Consider the following 16,662-nt stretch of genomic DNA (forward strand, 5'->3'; position numbering starts at 1 on the left):
TCCTTTGGAGGTGATCAGGGCTGACCTGCCAGGGGCACACAGCTAGGAAGAGTCTGAGCCTGGATTTAGACTCTGGCTCCTCCCCCCCCCCCCCCCAGTCCAGGGCCGGTGCTCCACCCACCTGGCCGCCCAAGCTTGGGGCCGCTCTAAGGTCCCTGGTCCATTTCTGAAGTCACTCCTCCACCCTATAAATTCTGCTCCCCAGTCACGAAGCCTGTGCCTCAGTTTCCTCATCTGTAAAAGCGGGGGTGACATCAGGCCTTCCCCCCAGGGTTGTCGTGAGCGTCTTTGAGAGGAGCCGCATCAGTGGCAGCTTGCCATCGTCACCACCATCATCATTCATTATTGGTTCTCTGAGATTTCCACAGGGAGCGCTCAGGTGTCAGAGACCCGTCCTCCACTGAGCAAACACTTCCCTCGGGGCCTTTTGGGGGGCCAGGGTGGGAGGAGAGTGTTGAAAGTTGTCCGAGGGCGGCTCTCTGGCTGGGGCAGGGTCTGACTGTCCTGTCTTGGCTTACGTTTTACCTCTTCTGATCCACTCACACCCTATGGGGCGGACCTGGAAGAGCAGCAGGGTGGTCCCGGCAGTTTGGACTGAGGGCCTCCCAGTGTTCTGCCAACAGGACCCAGCCCTGACCAGTGGGAAAGCCCCGGGGTCACTGCCTTGGGGCTGGAGAGAGGGCAGACTGCTCCGTCCAGCACGGTGAGCAGAGGAGAGCAGCGCCAGGCCCAGCTTCTGGAGAACTGGCTCCGGGAGGCCCGGCTACAAGCCCCAGCTCCGCCATTCACTGGCTCTGGTGGTTCCGTTGTTTTTCAGTCCTCCACCCCCTGCCTTCGGGTTTTCCTGGCAGAGGCACTGGGACGGCTGACCATTTTCTTCTCCAGCTCATTTTACAGATGAGGAAACTGAGGCAAAGGGAGTTAAGTGACTTGCTTAGCGTCGCACCGGCAAGTGACCTAGCCTCCCACAGCCCAAGCCTCTCTGTAGGAGGCTGACCGGGAGGCCGGAGGGACATGGGCAGAGAGAATTTCTTCACTGGGAGTTCCCTATGCTAATGAAATCACATTGGGGAAAATTCCCCCAGAAAAATGATGTGGCCCCAAATGGTCATGTGACTTGTTCAGGGTCCTCTTACTACAAACCGGTCCCTCTCTCCCGCTGTTCCACGCTGTCCCTGGTGTGGGTTTTTTTGTTTTTTTTTTTACAGGGAGGGGAAATTGCGGCACAAAGCAGTTATGTACCTTGTCTGAGGTCACAAAGAGATGAGGGGCAGAGGGAGAACCCACAGCTCCTGAGACCTGGCAGAGCAGCCTCTCCTTAGGCTGCATTATACTAGTTTGCCCAGGCTCACCAATGCCCGACGGGCTCGCTTGCCCACCTGTGACTCTCCCTGGAATCCAGAGCCTCAGTCTTTAAGAGAGAAGGGGAAGAGGGGGGGAGGGGAGGCCTCTACCTTGTTGGCTGAGGTCATCAACAAGGATGATCTCCTTGAGGAAGGCTCTGGGGCTCGTGTCCAAGACACTGTGCACAGTTCTGAGGAGAGTAGACCAGGCCTCGTCATGGAAGCAGATGATGACGCTGGCCGTGGGCAGATCGTCACCATGGTCCTGCTGCAGACACCTGGGGGTCACAGGGTGACAGGGAAGAAAAACAGAACCGAGAATGAGAGAAGGATCTTCCAGGGAGGAGGGGCGCATTCTCCTGGCTCACGGCGGCCCCTCGCCGTACCCGGTGCTGACGTCTCTGTGCAGCAGGGGCTCTTAACCTACCGCGGGATTACCCTCCCCAAGCTGCTTTAGGGAGTCAAATGAGCTAATGCACGTATCTTCCTTCTTATACCTCTGAAGGCTGAGCTGGGATTCTTTGATTGTTCCATAAACAAACAAAAAAATTGGGAAGAGGAAACAAGCCCTTTTTCCCCTGGGATCCTGAGGCCTAACTCCGTGGATTCTGGGCCTTCGTGTCTCGAGGAGACAATATGGCTTTCTGTTTGTCTTTTCCAGTCCCAAAGGAGGAGGCAATGGATGGTGAAGTGTCCGATTGCTCTCCCTTCTCCTTTCCTCTCCTCCATCCCCCACCTCACATCCATCCCGCCGGCAAGTTACCACAAGACTTAGCTGTTCCTTAAGTTGTTCCTGATTTGTGATTTGTGATTCCACCTTCGAAGCGGTTTCTCCTCTGCTATGATTGAACATCGGGGCTTCGGTGGAACTAGTGAATGGTTGGGATGGGAATCAAAAGGAAGAGAGCTCTGATCCCTCCTTTCTTTTTAAATCCTAGCATGGAGGCTTAGAGTTATAACAGGGAATTCTGTGGTTTTGATTACTCATTTTTTTAGATTGATAAAAGAGGTTTATTTTGGGGCTTGGAAGTAAGGTTAAAGTCTAGTTAGTAAAAGGTGTTAAGTAAAGAGAAGAGGGCACAGGAAACAGGGTTCCAGGGGGCAGAGACCCTTGGCATTCCAGGCATAAGGCTGCCATGTTAGGAACCTCTGCCTTGATTATTAATATTTTATTAAACTTCCCCAAAGCAGAATTGAGGGTTGTTTTTTACCCTTATAATTCCAATGGAAAGGGGGGAAGAAATCTGAGGGATCATATTCTGAATCCAAAGATGGGAGAGCAAGAGAAAAGAGAAAAGCTGGGCTTCCTTGCTTAGAACCCTCCAAAGCCGCCAGCAGCTCCCCGAGCGGTTACCCACGTATGGCACTTTGGCCACCTTCAAGTGTTACCCGGATAGCCCAAGTATTGCTGTGCTTGGATTTAATTAGCAGACTTTCAGCAAAGAGGTAGATGCTTGTGTTCTCCTTGTTCGGGAAAATGGAAGCCGTGAGGTCGAGATCATGAGATTATATCCCAAGCTGGGTCATCGGGACTGACTCCCTAATTTCACAGGAAGCGGAGTCCCAGGAACCTCCTGTTTACGTTGTTTGCTAGCTAACTGATGGGTCGAATTTTGCCGAGCAGTAAGCGTCAGAGGCAAAATTCGAAGCGGGGTCCTCCGGCCCTGCTCCCACTACGCATGATGGGGGCGTCAGTGGGCTTGGGCCGACGGAGCTTTGGAAACCGCCGCATGCTTTCTCCAAGACAGGGGCTGCTCCTGCGAGTGCGCGGCAGAGCCATCCCTGTGCAGCAGACAACTTCATTTTCGCGGGTGGTGAGTCTGGCCCCTTGCCATGGGAACAGAGTCATTAGCAGGAGGGAGCGGAAAGCCTCAGAACTTGGCTTCCCGGGGAGAGCCTCTGTACTCTGGGCGAACCTGCTCTGGGGTTTGTGTGCGACGATGAAGCTGCTGGACGTGATTCTGGACCAGGGAGCTCAGTATTGCAAACAGAAGTCTGGCAGGCCCTTGTGTCTCGTGGCCCATTAGAGGCTTTTAAGAGAAGCCAGAGGTTTATTATTCCGTGTCTGGCAAGGCGATGTGAGTGGGAGGCAGGCCCAGGCAGACATGGCTGGATGGAGCTGCTCACTACGGGCCAGGTGGGGCTGGAAATAAGGTGTTGGTTCCTTTGGGTTCTTTTGGGGGAGGGGAAAGGGGTGTCATCTGCCCATTGGGGGTTTCTCCAGCTTAATTGGGACACAGAAGGGGAGGGGGAATGAACCCTCGGACAATCCTGACAAAACCACCGGGCTCTCTTGGACACGTGCGCCTCATGAGTTTGGAGGTGACCTGAACGTTTCCCAAATCATGAGTGCCCTGGTGTGTCTGATGGGAAGGAGGGCAGGGCAGGAAAGGGTCTTTTATAATAGAAGCTCCTTACGGGAAGGGACCCTTTGTTTTCATCTTTGGGTCTTCAGTACTCTGCACAAAGCAGGCACTTAATAACCTGTGTCAACTTGAATTTCGTATTCATTTTGAAGTCACCAGACCAAGTTTCAAATCCCACCTTTGTCTCCTACTGCTTTGTGACCTGGGCAAGCTATTTAACCTCCGGCCGCTGGCTGAAAATGAGGGGGCCCAACTTTATGGCCTCCAAGGCTCCTCTAGCTCCCACTCCGTGATCTTGTGAATTGAGACTTTGGGGTCTGCTCTACTGGTCTTCCATGATATGTGTAACTGGGGAGCTCATTAGATTCAACCAGGGAAACAGAGGGGTAACCTTCTTTGTGTATTTAGAATGAAAGGTTATGGGAAAAGAGCCATTTTGGGCCTTAGGATTTTTATGAGTTTCCCCTTGGACCAGTAAATTGCCTGGGAAACTCTGGTGGTTCTGGGAAAGCCTCTTTTATTCTACAGCTGAGAACTGGTCATGGATGAGGTGCCAGAGTCGGTTCTCATTTGTTGTGAGCCGTGACAAAGCTTCTGCCCTTCCCAGGGTTTGAAAGAACTACGCCAGTCTGGAGCTCTGGACCAGCTACACAGGCTCTCTCTAGCCAGAAATGTCTTTATCAGAAAAAAAGCATCCACATTCTGGGGTGCATAAAGGGGTGTCCTGCCCTTTCTCACCAGCCTCGACAGGTGGCCATAAGGGGGATTTTGTAAGATCTGCATTATTAAAGGGACGTTCCTCGCTGAGAATTCCCTTCCCCAGGGTCAGTCCAAAAATTAAAAGGATAATTAGGCTCAAGTGAAGGATTGCCCCCATTTCTGTCATAATCATTGTAGAAACGGAAGGGGGCCACGTGGGACTGGGGCCCATTTTGAGACAGCTCTCCGGGGCAGTGAATAGAGACCATTGGGCTTAGAGACAGGAGCACCGGAGTTCAGATTGTGCATTGGAACTTATTATGTGTCCCTTAAACTTCACTCTGCCTGTTTCCTCAACTGCAAAATAACAAGAACATCCATCTCATAGGGTTCTTGTGAGGATAAAATAAAGTAATATATGCAAAGTGTTTTGCAAGTCTTAAAGCACACAAACCAGCTAGTCATCATAATTATTTGATCTGTTTCTTTTTTGGGAAAGTGAGTTGCCAGGACCAAAAAATTCATTCCTACGTGTCCAGAATGCTGGCGGTGAGCCTTCCTGTACTTAGCGAGGCCAGTCATCCTCCAACAAACAGTCTGTCACTAGGGCCACCATCTTTGAAGCTGTTTTAGCACAGAAGAACCTGCTAGACCATGGGCCCAATGGACACAGCCTTTGAGAGTCCAGAGTCACCTCCACACCATGGAATGGGAGAAGTATTTATTAAGCACCTACTATGTGCCAGATGCTGTGCTAAGCACTTTGCAAATATTGTCTGATGCCTTGGGACACACTTGGGGGAGATGAATAATTATGATTATAGTTCTGTGATTCTGTGAATTCATTGGTAAAGGGCGCTCCTTGTGAGGAAACTTCCTTCACCTGTATTGATCAGCAGGATCTTAGAGAGTTGCCTGGGAAATTAAAGGGCTGGATGACATGTCCAGGGCCACACAACCAGTATAGGCCAGGGTTAAGACTTGAATCCAGTCTTTGTGACTCTAAGTCTGACTTTCTAATCACTAAGCCATGCTAACTCATCATTATCTCCTTAAAACTAAAAACAAAAGTAATCATTACGTTGATTGTTGACTAGTATAACTTGACTATATAATTTGGACTAGACTGCTGCTACTATATAGATTTAATATGGCCTCAATCCAGCTGGGAAGAGCTGTGATCTCATAAAGCCAGTCCCTGGCACAGTGCTTTGCACATAGTAGGCACTTACTGCATTTGAGGAATTGAACTGGTCTTTACTATACGTGAGAGCCGGCAACAGTCATAACAATAGCATAAAATCAGCTCTCTAGGTGGAAATACATTCCCCATAATCTAACAGAGAAGACATCCAGCTGGTACAAAAATGACGCCCAGCTTCCCAGATCCAATGGGGCTAGGCCTCGGATACAGCCAGAGACACATCTAGAAGCCACTTACTTACCCAGGCTCTGACCAGGAAAAGCCCTGCCGTTGGCAGACGGGGAATCAGCTGGATGGGGGGGCTGGGGGGGCTGGAGGAGGTTTGCCTTGTATCACCTGCAAAGTGGATAACCCATTCACAGATAATTGAAAGTTGGCTGCCCCCTGCATAGAGAGCCCTCGTCCTACAAAGAATGCTCAGTGCTTATGTGGGCTTGGACTCAGCCTCCCTCTCAATCCCCCTGCAAAGGCAAACAGGTTCCTTCATCTACGTTTCCCAGTTAGATGATTTGTCCTGGAGCTCACAGCAAGTAAGTATTGACTTCGATTAAGTAAGGAACTCGGCGAATTCATCTTTATTAATCTCCATTTCTCTGCAGTCCTTTTTTTGCCCATTTACCCCAACTAAGGAGTGTAATAATCACTGTATCACACCCGCATCTCTGGTACTCTCGGGTTTATAAAGGGTTTAGATCCCGGCAGCCTGCTAAGGCGGGTCTAACAACAATATTAGCTCCACTTCACAGGCACACAGACTCAAAATTATCCTTAAAACTAAGAACAAGAATAATTATTTGATTGTAGACTTGTATAATCAAGGACAAAAGCTAAGATTTCAGGCCAAGGCTCTTGCTAGCTCCTCCATCTATTTCTCTTCCTATAATTCCAGTCAACAGTCTAATTCTACGGACATTTATTAAGCTCTAACTAGGTACCTGGCACCATACTGGAGCTGGGGGATGACAATAATCAAGCAGTTGCCTTCAGGAAGCAGCCATTGTACTGGACCACATGCACACAAAGAAGCAAATGCTTACAAAGTCCATGTTTTTGATGGAGGAGAGAGATCCTGGGAAGGATCAGAAAAGGCCTCCTCCTCCTCTTCCTCTTCCTCCTCCTTGTGATCTCACTGCCAAGCAGAAGAGTTTGTATTTTCTCTTTGAGGCAACAGAAAAGCACTAAAGCTTGTGGACTGGAAAGTGGCACAGTCTTAGAGGCACCAAAGTGGCCCCTGTGTGGAATGGATTAAGGAGAGGAGAGGCTAGGCAGGAGGAGGCCAGTTTTGGAGGCTACAGCCATAGTCCCAGTGAGAAGTCACTAGGGGACTGGCCATGTGAGTGGGAGAAGGGGATGGACGCCAGAGAAGCAGAATCAGCAAGCCCTAGCAACTAGCTGGTGTGGAGACTGAGAATAGAGTTAATGGTGCTTTGGAGGGTATAAAACTGGGTGATTGGAAGCGGGATGGTGTAGCTGGGGGCAGTCAGGAAGACCTGAGTCAAATCTGGCCCCAGACCTTTACTATCTGTGTGACTCTGGGCAAGGTGCTTCACTCTGGTGCCTCAGTTTCCTCATCTGTGAAATGATCTGGAGAAGGAAAGGGCCAACATTCCAGGATCTGCCAAGAAAACCCCACATGAGCTCACGAAGAGTTGGAAATGGTTGGAAGACCAACCACCACAAAGCTTCCTGATGCCAGGCCTGGTTTATTACCAAGCCCTTTACAGCTTCCCCACCTTCCCGTGTTCCTAAGAGTCCGGGGCTCTGCCACCATCAGGGCTTAAATAAGGAAGGGAAGAAAATGAGCCTCTAAGCTATGATTTACGGACATTCTCTCATTTGATGAATGTATGTGGAATGAAATGTCTCCATACAATAAAGTAACTGTTCTCTGAAGGCTCCTCAAGGGCAGGAGGCTGGAGGATCTGCCAAGAGGGCCTGCCAGCTGGGACCTGGTTCTATTGCCCTGCAGCTGGTCCTGGGGGGCACCCACCCCACAGCACCTTCTTCTTGAGCTCACTAGACTGGGAACCATGAGGCAGATCTCAGGGGTCACTGGCGCTCTGAGTTCCTGACCCCCCTGCTCTCCCGGCCCTGGGGATCCCATGCCCTCAGCATCAGGCCCAGCTCAGGCTGTTGGGGACAGTCGTGCTCCAGCTTCTCTTGGATCTGAATGGAACTGTCCAGTCAGGACCCTCACTCCCCATGGAGCCCCACGGAGGACTTTCTGTCGGCATTGCTAGGGGAAAGAGGGAGGGAGGATGCAAAGGAAGATCTAGATGGTGGGGCATGGGAGACCAGAGCTGGGAAGACCTTCAGACCCCAGGCCAGTGGCTTTCTTCCTAAGGAGAGGGAAGCAGAGGCAAGGGGAAACACATGGGGCAAGCCCTCTGATTCGAAGCCAGCCCTTCCCTCGGGACCGCACCATCTCTCCGGAGTCCTTCCGCACCTTCTCCTGGTATTTTGGAGATAGCCATGGAACTCACAAACCGTCAATATAAGCATGAGAGACATAAAAACACTCCTACTCTAAAGAAGCCACTGTATGTCTGGGGGAGGACATCTAAGAGCTAGATATCAGAGGTGAGCCTCCCAACTGGATTCAATTCATCCTCCTGCCCAACTCCATGACGCTCTCCAGGCTAGCCCACAGTGACCTCCTGCCTCTTCACTCACCTATCACCCTGTAACGGCCATCACCTTATTGGCTCACGTTATTTCACCCCCTCGGCAAGTGTTCCTACAACTTCTGGGATCTCTCCCATCGCCATCACTGGCTACTTCACACCACTCTTTCTAGGCACTCTCTGGGCTCCCCCAGGAATTACGTTAGTGACAAATATAGCTGACCTAGAGTTATACCTAGCAGTGATAACAAATATCACTGTAACATATTTATAATCACGAATGCTTTGAGGGAAGTAAAGCTTTTTGTTTGGCCCTTACATAGCAATGTATGTGTCAGAGATGAGATTTGAATTCAGGTTTTTCAGACTGCAAAGGAGAGGACTGGGGACTGGTCCTGATAATTCATAAACATAGAAAACTCCTGAATAAACTCCCTCCTGCGGTGTAGATCATCACCTGATTTGATATTGACAGTTTAAAGATATAGAAGATTATAACTTTCTTAGGAGGGGTTGAATTGGTTTTCTTAGCCTGCAGGTTGGCTCCCCATCCATCTCATCTCGCCAAAGTCCAGCCCTTTCTCCACTGCACCAAGGTCTCAGGGGGCAAGGGCTGTTACTGCTCATCTTTATATCCCCACACCTAGAGCAGTCCCTCAAACACAGTAGGGCTCGATAAACACTGTAGTTAGATGGCTTTCGTGCCTTCATTCTGTGGGCAGGGCTGTGTCTATGAAGAGTGTTCGGACAAGGAATAAACGAGGTAGGCAGAACTGGACAGGGGTGGTCCTGCAGTGAAAGACACGAATCTAGAACCTTAAAGGAGAAGGAAAATATGGAAAAGGCCACCCTGGATGTTCCAAGCCCCAGGGAGGGAGGGCTGCTCTTGGATTTCTGCGTGTTGGAGAGTCGTGCCCAGGACTTGGTGGCTCCAAGAGCCACTGGCCATTTACCTGAATGTAGAGGTGCTAGGGACTTGGCTTGCTTGGTTCTCTTTAAAAGTGGAAGAGACTAGGAGCGGTTTATCATCATCTCCCCAGTGGTCTGGGATTTGTGCTAGGCACTTCTCCCTGGGTGGTTCCATGCTGGGGCTAGCTGCCATAAGCTAAGAGGCTGGGAAAGGATTTTGGACTGACCCTTAAGGAGACTGGGTTTGGTTCCCAACTCCAACTGTAGACAAGCCTCTTGGCCCTGATATTTTTATCTGGACAATGGGGAAGGATTGGCAGGGGCTGAATTAGATGTGCTTCCTCCTGGATTCACTTAAAAGACATAGGCTAACTTCTGAAGATGGTACTTCTTGGGGGAAGCCCCAGAGGCTTCGAACCTTCCTTATAACGCAAGTCATGGTAAGTTCTGGTAGTGCCTAGCACATAGTAAGTGTTTAATAAATAAATATTGATCGATATGTATCCTTGGTGTTTAGCATAATTCCCGAAACACAGTAGTCATATAGTAAATGTCTGCTTATCGATTGCTTAATCATAAAAACCTAATTGATCTGGAGAGAGTGAGTTCCTGATATTAAATATATAAACATTAAAATTTAGTAATAGCTTTAATATTTTAATTTTAAAATATTTATTTAGATGTATTTGTTTATTTAAAACTTAAATGTAAAATAAGAAAAAGCAAAATAGAAAAAGAAAAAAAATTGTCATGTGCCCAGCAGAACATCAGGGATAAATTTCCGTTTCAAAAAAGCATATATAACAGAAAACATCGCATTCATGACTGTCCTTCTTTGCTTCCTTGCAGGTTTTCCTTCATCCTCTGCTGTGCACTTTTTACTTTATTTTTTTTCTCCTTTCATCCTTTCCCCCTCCCCCAAGCAGGCTACAGTTAAGCACAGATATATATATATATATATATATATATATATATATATATATATATATATATATATATATATATATATATATATATATATATATATATATATATATATATATATATATGTATGTATATTTGCCCACGTGCACTCACAAACATACACATATATACACATAGAGACATACACTCATGTATATATACATACACACATGACTGACATATAATATAGATTTTTCTCTTGATTGAATCTTTTTTTAAGAAATTGACTTTGTCTAAGAGGAATAATTAATACCCCTACTTTTTTTTCTAATAAATTCTACTCCTAATCATTGTCATCACGTTGTACATGTTTCCTATTCCTGCAGCTCTGGAACTTTACTTTTACCTGGTAACTTGCTTGCCATTACTTAACCTTCCCAATTCCCTCCCTCTATGGATCCTTCCCTTCTCTTCTCCCCCTCCCTCCTCCTTTATCCCTTTCTCATTAAGTAGTTACTTAATAGAGCTCCTTATGCCCGAAGTGGGCACCACACCTTGTCTCACTGCCATTAATCTACACAGCTTTATCCACCCACCTTATCCTATTCCTCCCCCCCCCCCCCATTCCCTTAGATTTGGGAGAGGGCTGGGCTCTTCTTGGTCCAATTATCTTTTAAAAGAAGAGTTACCCCCGTCATACTTCTCCCCCCCCCCCCCGCCCCCCTCCTCCACCCCGCCCTTTTTGGCCTTTGGTGGCAGCAGACACCTGGCCAGTAGCTCTCAGCTCTGCCGACCCTCACTCTCTATGGCAAGGAACTGGTCTGTCGGCCTGACTTTACATCTTTATGCCAGCAGAGGGCACCACAAATCTTGAGAAGCCTTCCTGGCTAAGTGAGGAGACCCCTTTCTTGGGGGAGGAGGGAGGGAGAAATGGCCAGTCCTGTCTCTGGGGGATGCAGAACTAAGGACTATGGGAAAACACTGTCAGATCCTCCACTCTTTACAACCTAGTTCAGATGAGAAGCTTTCTGAAACCGCTATGGATGCACAAGGGGCACTGTCCAGCCCAAGGAAATGGCCTTGGGTTTCTCCCAGCTAGCCATCTGTCTCTCTGTCTGTCTCTGATTTCTTTTTTCTCTCCTCTCTTTCTCTCTCTCTCTCTCCCCCTCCTTCCTTCCCCCCTCTGTCTCTCTCTTACTGTGTCTCTCTGTTTCTCTCTCTCTCTCTCCCTCCTTCCTTCCTCCCCCCCTCTCTCTCCCTCCTTCCTTCCTTCCCCCCCCTCTGTCTCTCTCTCTCTGTGTCTCTCTGTCTCTCTCTCCCTCCTTCCTTCCTCCCCCCCTCTCTCTGTCTCTCTCTGTATTTTTCTTTCTCTCTCCCTTCTCTCTCTATTTTTCTTTCTCTCTCCTCTCTCTCTCTCTCTCTCTCTCTCTCTCTCTCTCTCTCTCTCTCTCTATATATATATATATATATATATATATATATATATATATATATATATATATATATATCTCACACACACACACACATTCATTCACTCTGTCTGTCTCTCTCTCTCTGTATATCTCTCTCACACACACACACTCATTCATTCACTCTGTCTCTCTCTCTCTCTGTATATCTCTCTCTGTCTCTCTCTCTCTCTCTCACACACACACTCATTCATTCACTCTGCCTGTCTCTCTCTCTCTCTCTCTCTCTCTCTCTCTCTCTCTCTCTCTCTCTCTCTCTCTCTCACACACACACACACACACACACACACACACACACACACACATCAAACAAGCATGGATTTACTGCTCAAAAAGAAGCAGGAAAGGGAAGGGAATAAGTGGAGGGTCTTAGTTAAAATACTATCTTTCTCCTTATCATAATTCTTTTGCTTCTGAGCTAACCATATTATGAGAAGAGATAAAAATATATGATAGAAAGAGATAAAAGATAGGTAGATAGGTAGAAAGATAATGGGAAGAGAGATGATAGGCTGAGAGATGGATAGATAGGTAGGCAGATTGACAGACAGATAGTTGTTGTTTGCATTTTTTTTTCTCAAAGAGGACCATGACTTCAGGAATGTGATGTGATTACATGCAAATGAATTGGATTTCAGTGAGGAGGGCAGTGCAAGGTCACCTGCTTCACTTTCCCCTCCAGAACCATCTGGGTCCGGTGGCTAGAGATCAGTTTGACAGGAGATTGCCCTGGATGCAATGGGAGACCTTGGTCTTTTTAAAAGTTTCACTTTGACTGAGATCACATCCATTCAGTGACTAAAGCTAGAGAGCAATTGAGGCAAAGATTTTAGTTCTACACTTCCATGTCCTTGACACTTAAAGACCTGGATCAATGAGGGAAAGGGGAGAAGGAGATAAATGAATGGAAGGATGAAGGGATGGATGGAGAGAAAGACAGGAAGAAAGGAAGGGAGAGAGAGAGAGGGAGGGTGGAAGAAATGAAGAAAAGAAAAAAGAATGAAAGAAAGAAGAAAATAAGGAAGAAAAGGGAAAGGAAGGAAAAAAGAAACAAAAGAAAAAATAAAGGAAAGAAGGAAAAAAAAGAAAGGAAGAAAAAAGAAAAGAATGAAAAAAAGGAAGGATGGAAGAAAAATAAAGAAGAAAAGAAAAAGAGAACTGAAGAAAGAAAAAGGAAGGATGGAAGAAAAATAAAGGAAGAATAAAAAGAAATGAAGAAAGAAAAAGGAAGGATGGAAGAAAAAGGAAGAAGAAAAGAAAAAGAGAACTGAAGAAAGAAAAGGGAAGGGAAAAAAAGGAAAGGAAGAAAGAAAAAGGAAGGAAGGAAGCCCTTGGAATCTCCAAGTCCAGGGCCATGGTCTCCTGAATTGCTTTTGCTCTCCGGCCCAGAGCGGGCTACCCCTGCGGGCCGGAGCTCTTGACCTTGGCCCTCAGCCCTCAGAACTTACCTCTTGGGAATGGTGTCAGGCTGCTGAGTCACTCAGGTTTGGCAAGCACTCCATCACTGAGTGTCCTTGGATTCTGATTGCCATTTTTTTTTTTTTTTTGATACTTTGGATCAATAATGAATAATAAAGATTATGATTCCATCTTACTCAATGACATCTGGTATTTATATAGCACTTTATTTTTCATCCAGATTGATGATTTCATCAGTGGGGGAGGGGAGCTCCCAGAGTAGGAAGTCTCCATCCTGCTCTGATTGGCAGCCCAGCTGGAGCCGAGCCTCCTAAGGGGTTTCCTGGGTCCCTGACCCTGGTCCTATAGGAGACTATAACCCAGCCTTTTTTTTTTTTTTTTTTTTTTTTCCGTTTCCTCTCTCGTTTCAGCCTATTACTCCAGTGAGGGGAATACTGTGCTTTGATCTCGCCCATTTTACAGATGAGGTAGCTGAGGTGAAGCGGGAGTTCTCCATGGCCACAGGGTTAGCAATCCTAACGCTCCGCTCCAGGCCGGACCTTACACGTCCGTGACTCCCCGTCTATTACGAACCAGTCTCAGTTACGGACGGGGAAGCCGGAAGCCCTCGGTTCCCAGCCGCGGAGCTCCCCGCGTGGGGAGGGGGCCCGACCTCGGCCAGGGCGAGCCCTCCTTGCCGAGCTGAGCACAGTGCCGAGAGAGCCGGAGCCCGGGTCCTCCCCCGGAGGCCGAGCGAGCCCTCCTCCCCCTCGGCTCGGCCGCCCGGCGTGGCCCAGGCCTTCGGGGGGAAGCGAGCCGCACGAAACGGCCCTTCTGCTCCCGGGGGGCTCAGGGCGGGGGAGGGAGCCCTGCCGCCGGCCGGGCTGGGAGGTGCGGAGGGCACGCGGAGCCCGATTAAAGCTCGGCCATCCCGGCTCGGGGCAGGTGGCGCTCCGCCCCGGCCTCAGTGTGCCCGTCGGAAGCCGCGGGGCTGCCTGCGAGGTCCCTGGGCGCCGGGCCGCGGGGGCCGCGGGAGCGGGGCCGGGGAGAAGCGCGGGGCTGGCGGGAGATGACCGGTCCCGGGAGGGAGGGAGGGGTGGAGGGATCCGGAGGGGCCGCCCCTTTTTCCCGAGGCCGGGTTACTCACAGGGGATCGCGGACCTCGGGCAGCTCCCTGCGCAGAGAGATCCGCTGGCTTAGCACTTCGTTGAAGCCGTACGTGTCCGGCGCAAACTTCTCCTCGCCGTCCTCCGCGTCCGAGTCCGGCAGGGACAGGCCTTCCAGCGCGGCCCCCCAGGGCGGGGCGGGCCCGGCCGGGGCCCCCTCCTCCGGCCTCCGGCCCTGCCGCCCCAGCAGCCGGTAGCCCCCTCTCCTCCGGCTCTGGCTCTGGTTGCGCCTGTCCCGGGGGGCCGCCACCGCCACCAGGAGCTCGTCCTCCTTCAGGGAGAGGAAGGGGGCCAGGCCCTCCAGGGGGTAGTACTCCTGGCTCTCCTCCTCCGTCTCCAGCACCCAGTCCTGCGGTTTGCCGAAGTCCACCTGGTGCCCCGGCGCGGGGCTGGGCTTCTCCGCCTGGGCCGAGGGGTCCCCGGGGAGGTCCTGGGGCGGGGGGTGCAGCAGGGTCACCGTCACCAGCAAGCATCCCAGCATCAGCACCCCGGCCAGGAACTGCAGCCTGCGGGGCCCCGCTCTGGCCCGCCTCCTCAGGAGCATGTTGCCTCGGGTCCCCCGGCACGGCAGCGCATGTTCGGCCTCCGTCGGAGGTCCGGGGCTCGGCCCAGGCCAAGGGCCTTCTAGCACGGCGGGCTTCCTCCCGGGGGCCGGGAGCGTGGTCTCCTGCCTCCCTCCGACATCCGCCAGCGCTGGGTGCTACCCGCTGGCCTCAGAGGGCTGGGCTCTGGCGTCTCCTCTGCAGAGGGTTCTCGGGAGCCCTCTGGGGCTGACCTCAGCTTCGAGGCCCCGCTCCCCACACCTCCCACCTCCCCCACTTTTACCCCTTTTTCTTGCAAATGATTTTCCAAAAATCATCCGTCCATCTTCCTCAATTGCTCCTTGCACCGGGTTTTCCTGCCCCGGTCGAGGTGCTAAAGCATGCCTGGGGGAGCCGCTTGGTCCCGCTCCCAAGCAGCTCTGACAGCCCCGGTGCCTGCTTGGATGCTCCAAGTCAGGTCGGATCAACAGATGGAAACGAGTCAGCCCCTGACTTTGTTTCACACATAACTCCGGCGCTCAGTCAGGGAGCTCGTGCCAGACATAATACGGAGCAAAGTGGGTGTCTTTCTCTCGGTCCTAACGCCCTCACTGTTCCTCGACCCAGCCCGAGTCTGCAGAGCAGGACTTGTGCAGAAACTGAAAGCAGGGACTCTGCCAGATCCAGGGAGGAACCGCTCCTGGAGCCAGATCACAATCTCTTTGGAGAATGGATTTCTTTTCCTTCCAGGAGTGGCAGAGGAAGTTTTTCTTGCTACTCGCCCCGGTGCTGCCCTTCCCATCCTACAGAGTCTGAAACATCCTCTGGAGAAAGTGCAGCATCCCCAGAAGGTGGGGGTGACCCCCATTATAGAAAGTCTGCAGCATCTCCAGAAGGTGGGAGTGATCCCCTATTATAGAAAGTCTGCAGCATCCTCAGGAAGTGGGGGTGACCCCCCTAAATAGAATGTGCAGCATCCCCAGGAAGTGGGGGTGACTTTCCCATTACAGAAAGTCTGCAGCATCCCCAGAAGGTGGGAGTGATCCCCTATTATAAAAAGTCTGAAACATCCCCAGAAAGTGGGGATGACCCCCCTATTATAGAAAATCTGCAGCATCCCCAGGAGGTGGGAGTGACCTCTCCAATTATAGAACGTCTGCAGTATCCCTAAGAACTGAAGGCAGCTGCTCAATGCATACTGGAACCTGAGACTTTCCCAAGCACTTTGAATATGAACATGTGTGTTTGTTGGGGTTTACCCCACTGCTAAGCTCTGTCCCACTTTGTCCATGGCAATCAATCAAAAAACATTTAAAAAATAAGTTTTATTGATGCCCTGGCTTTTACATCCCATTCCTTTCCAAATATTGCTAAGTCCTCCTTCCCCTGCAGCCCTGCCTTCTATAACCCTGCCAGTAGTCACCAACGGTCTGCCCTTGTAGTCCCCCCATTTCTGCAGAAAGCATTCCATCCCATTATGTGTTCTTTGAGATCATTCTCAGGGTGGTGTTTTCCAGTTCACAGAATTTGGCTTCTTTTTCATTTGCATTGTCGGAGATTTTGTGTAGATTCTTCTGTTGGGTCCCCTTATCTCATTCTGCATCAGTTCATAAAAATCCTCCTATGTTCTCCCAATTCCTCTTATTTGACATTTCCTAGTACATAAAAATATGCCATCACTATCTTATATCATAGTTTCTTTAGCCATGCCCCAGTTTGTGAGCATACACTTTGTTCCAATACATAGTGCTTTAAGATTTGCAAAACAACTCACATATATTACTGTGTGAATTTTATTGCATAATAATATTCTGGTGCTGTACTTTCTTATATCACAATGTCTTCAAATATCCTGCAATTTGTGGGCACACCCTTTGTTCCAGCACTAAGTATTTTAAGATTTGCAAAACACCTTAGTTTTTTTTTTTTTTTTTTTTTTTGACTAATCCTCAATCCTGTGAAGTAAATGCTATTATTATCTTCATTGGATACATTAAGATATTGAGGCTTAGAGAGTAAAATGAATTACGTATATTTACATCGCTAATAAATTTTGGAGG

The 16,662-nt window shown here is 49.6% G+C and overlaps 1 protein-coding gene across 1 annotated transcript in view; it reads right to left on the reverse strand.

The window, feature by feature from the left end:
* GALNT15 (polypeptide N-acetylgalactosaminyltransferase 15) overlaps positions 1–15,448 on the reverse strand; it is a 39,570-nt gene extending 24,122 nt beyond the window's left edge. Inside the window, exons 1-2 of the mRNA XM_074270116.1 lie at positions 14,063–15,448; positions 1,455–1,621 (exon numbers count right to left, since the gene is read on the reverse strand). Coding sequence (XP_074126217.1) covers positions 1,455–1,621; positions 14,063–14,625 — 730 coding nt within the window. The 5' untranslated portion in view covers positions 14,626–15,448. The remainder of the gene's footprint in view (positions 1–1,454; positions 1,622–14,062) is intronic.
* Between the last annotated feature and the right edge of the window lie 1,214 nt (positions 15,449–16,662).

Source organism: Sminthopsis crassicaudata, chromosome 5 (genome assembly GCF_048593235.1).
Source record: "Sminthopsis crassicaudata isolate SCR6 chromosome 5, ASM4859323v1, whole genome shotgun sequence".
NCBI lineage: Eukaryota > Metazoa > Chordata > Mammalia > Dasyuromorphia > Dasyuridae > Sminthopsis > Sminthopsis crassicaudata.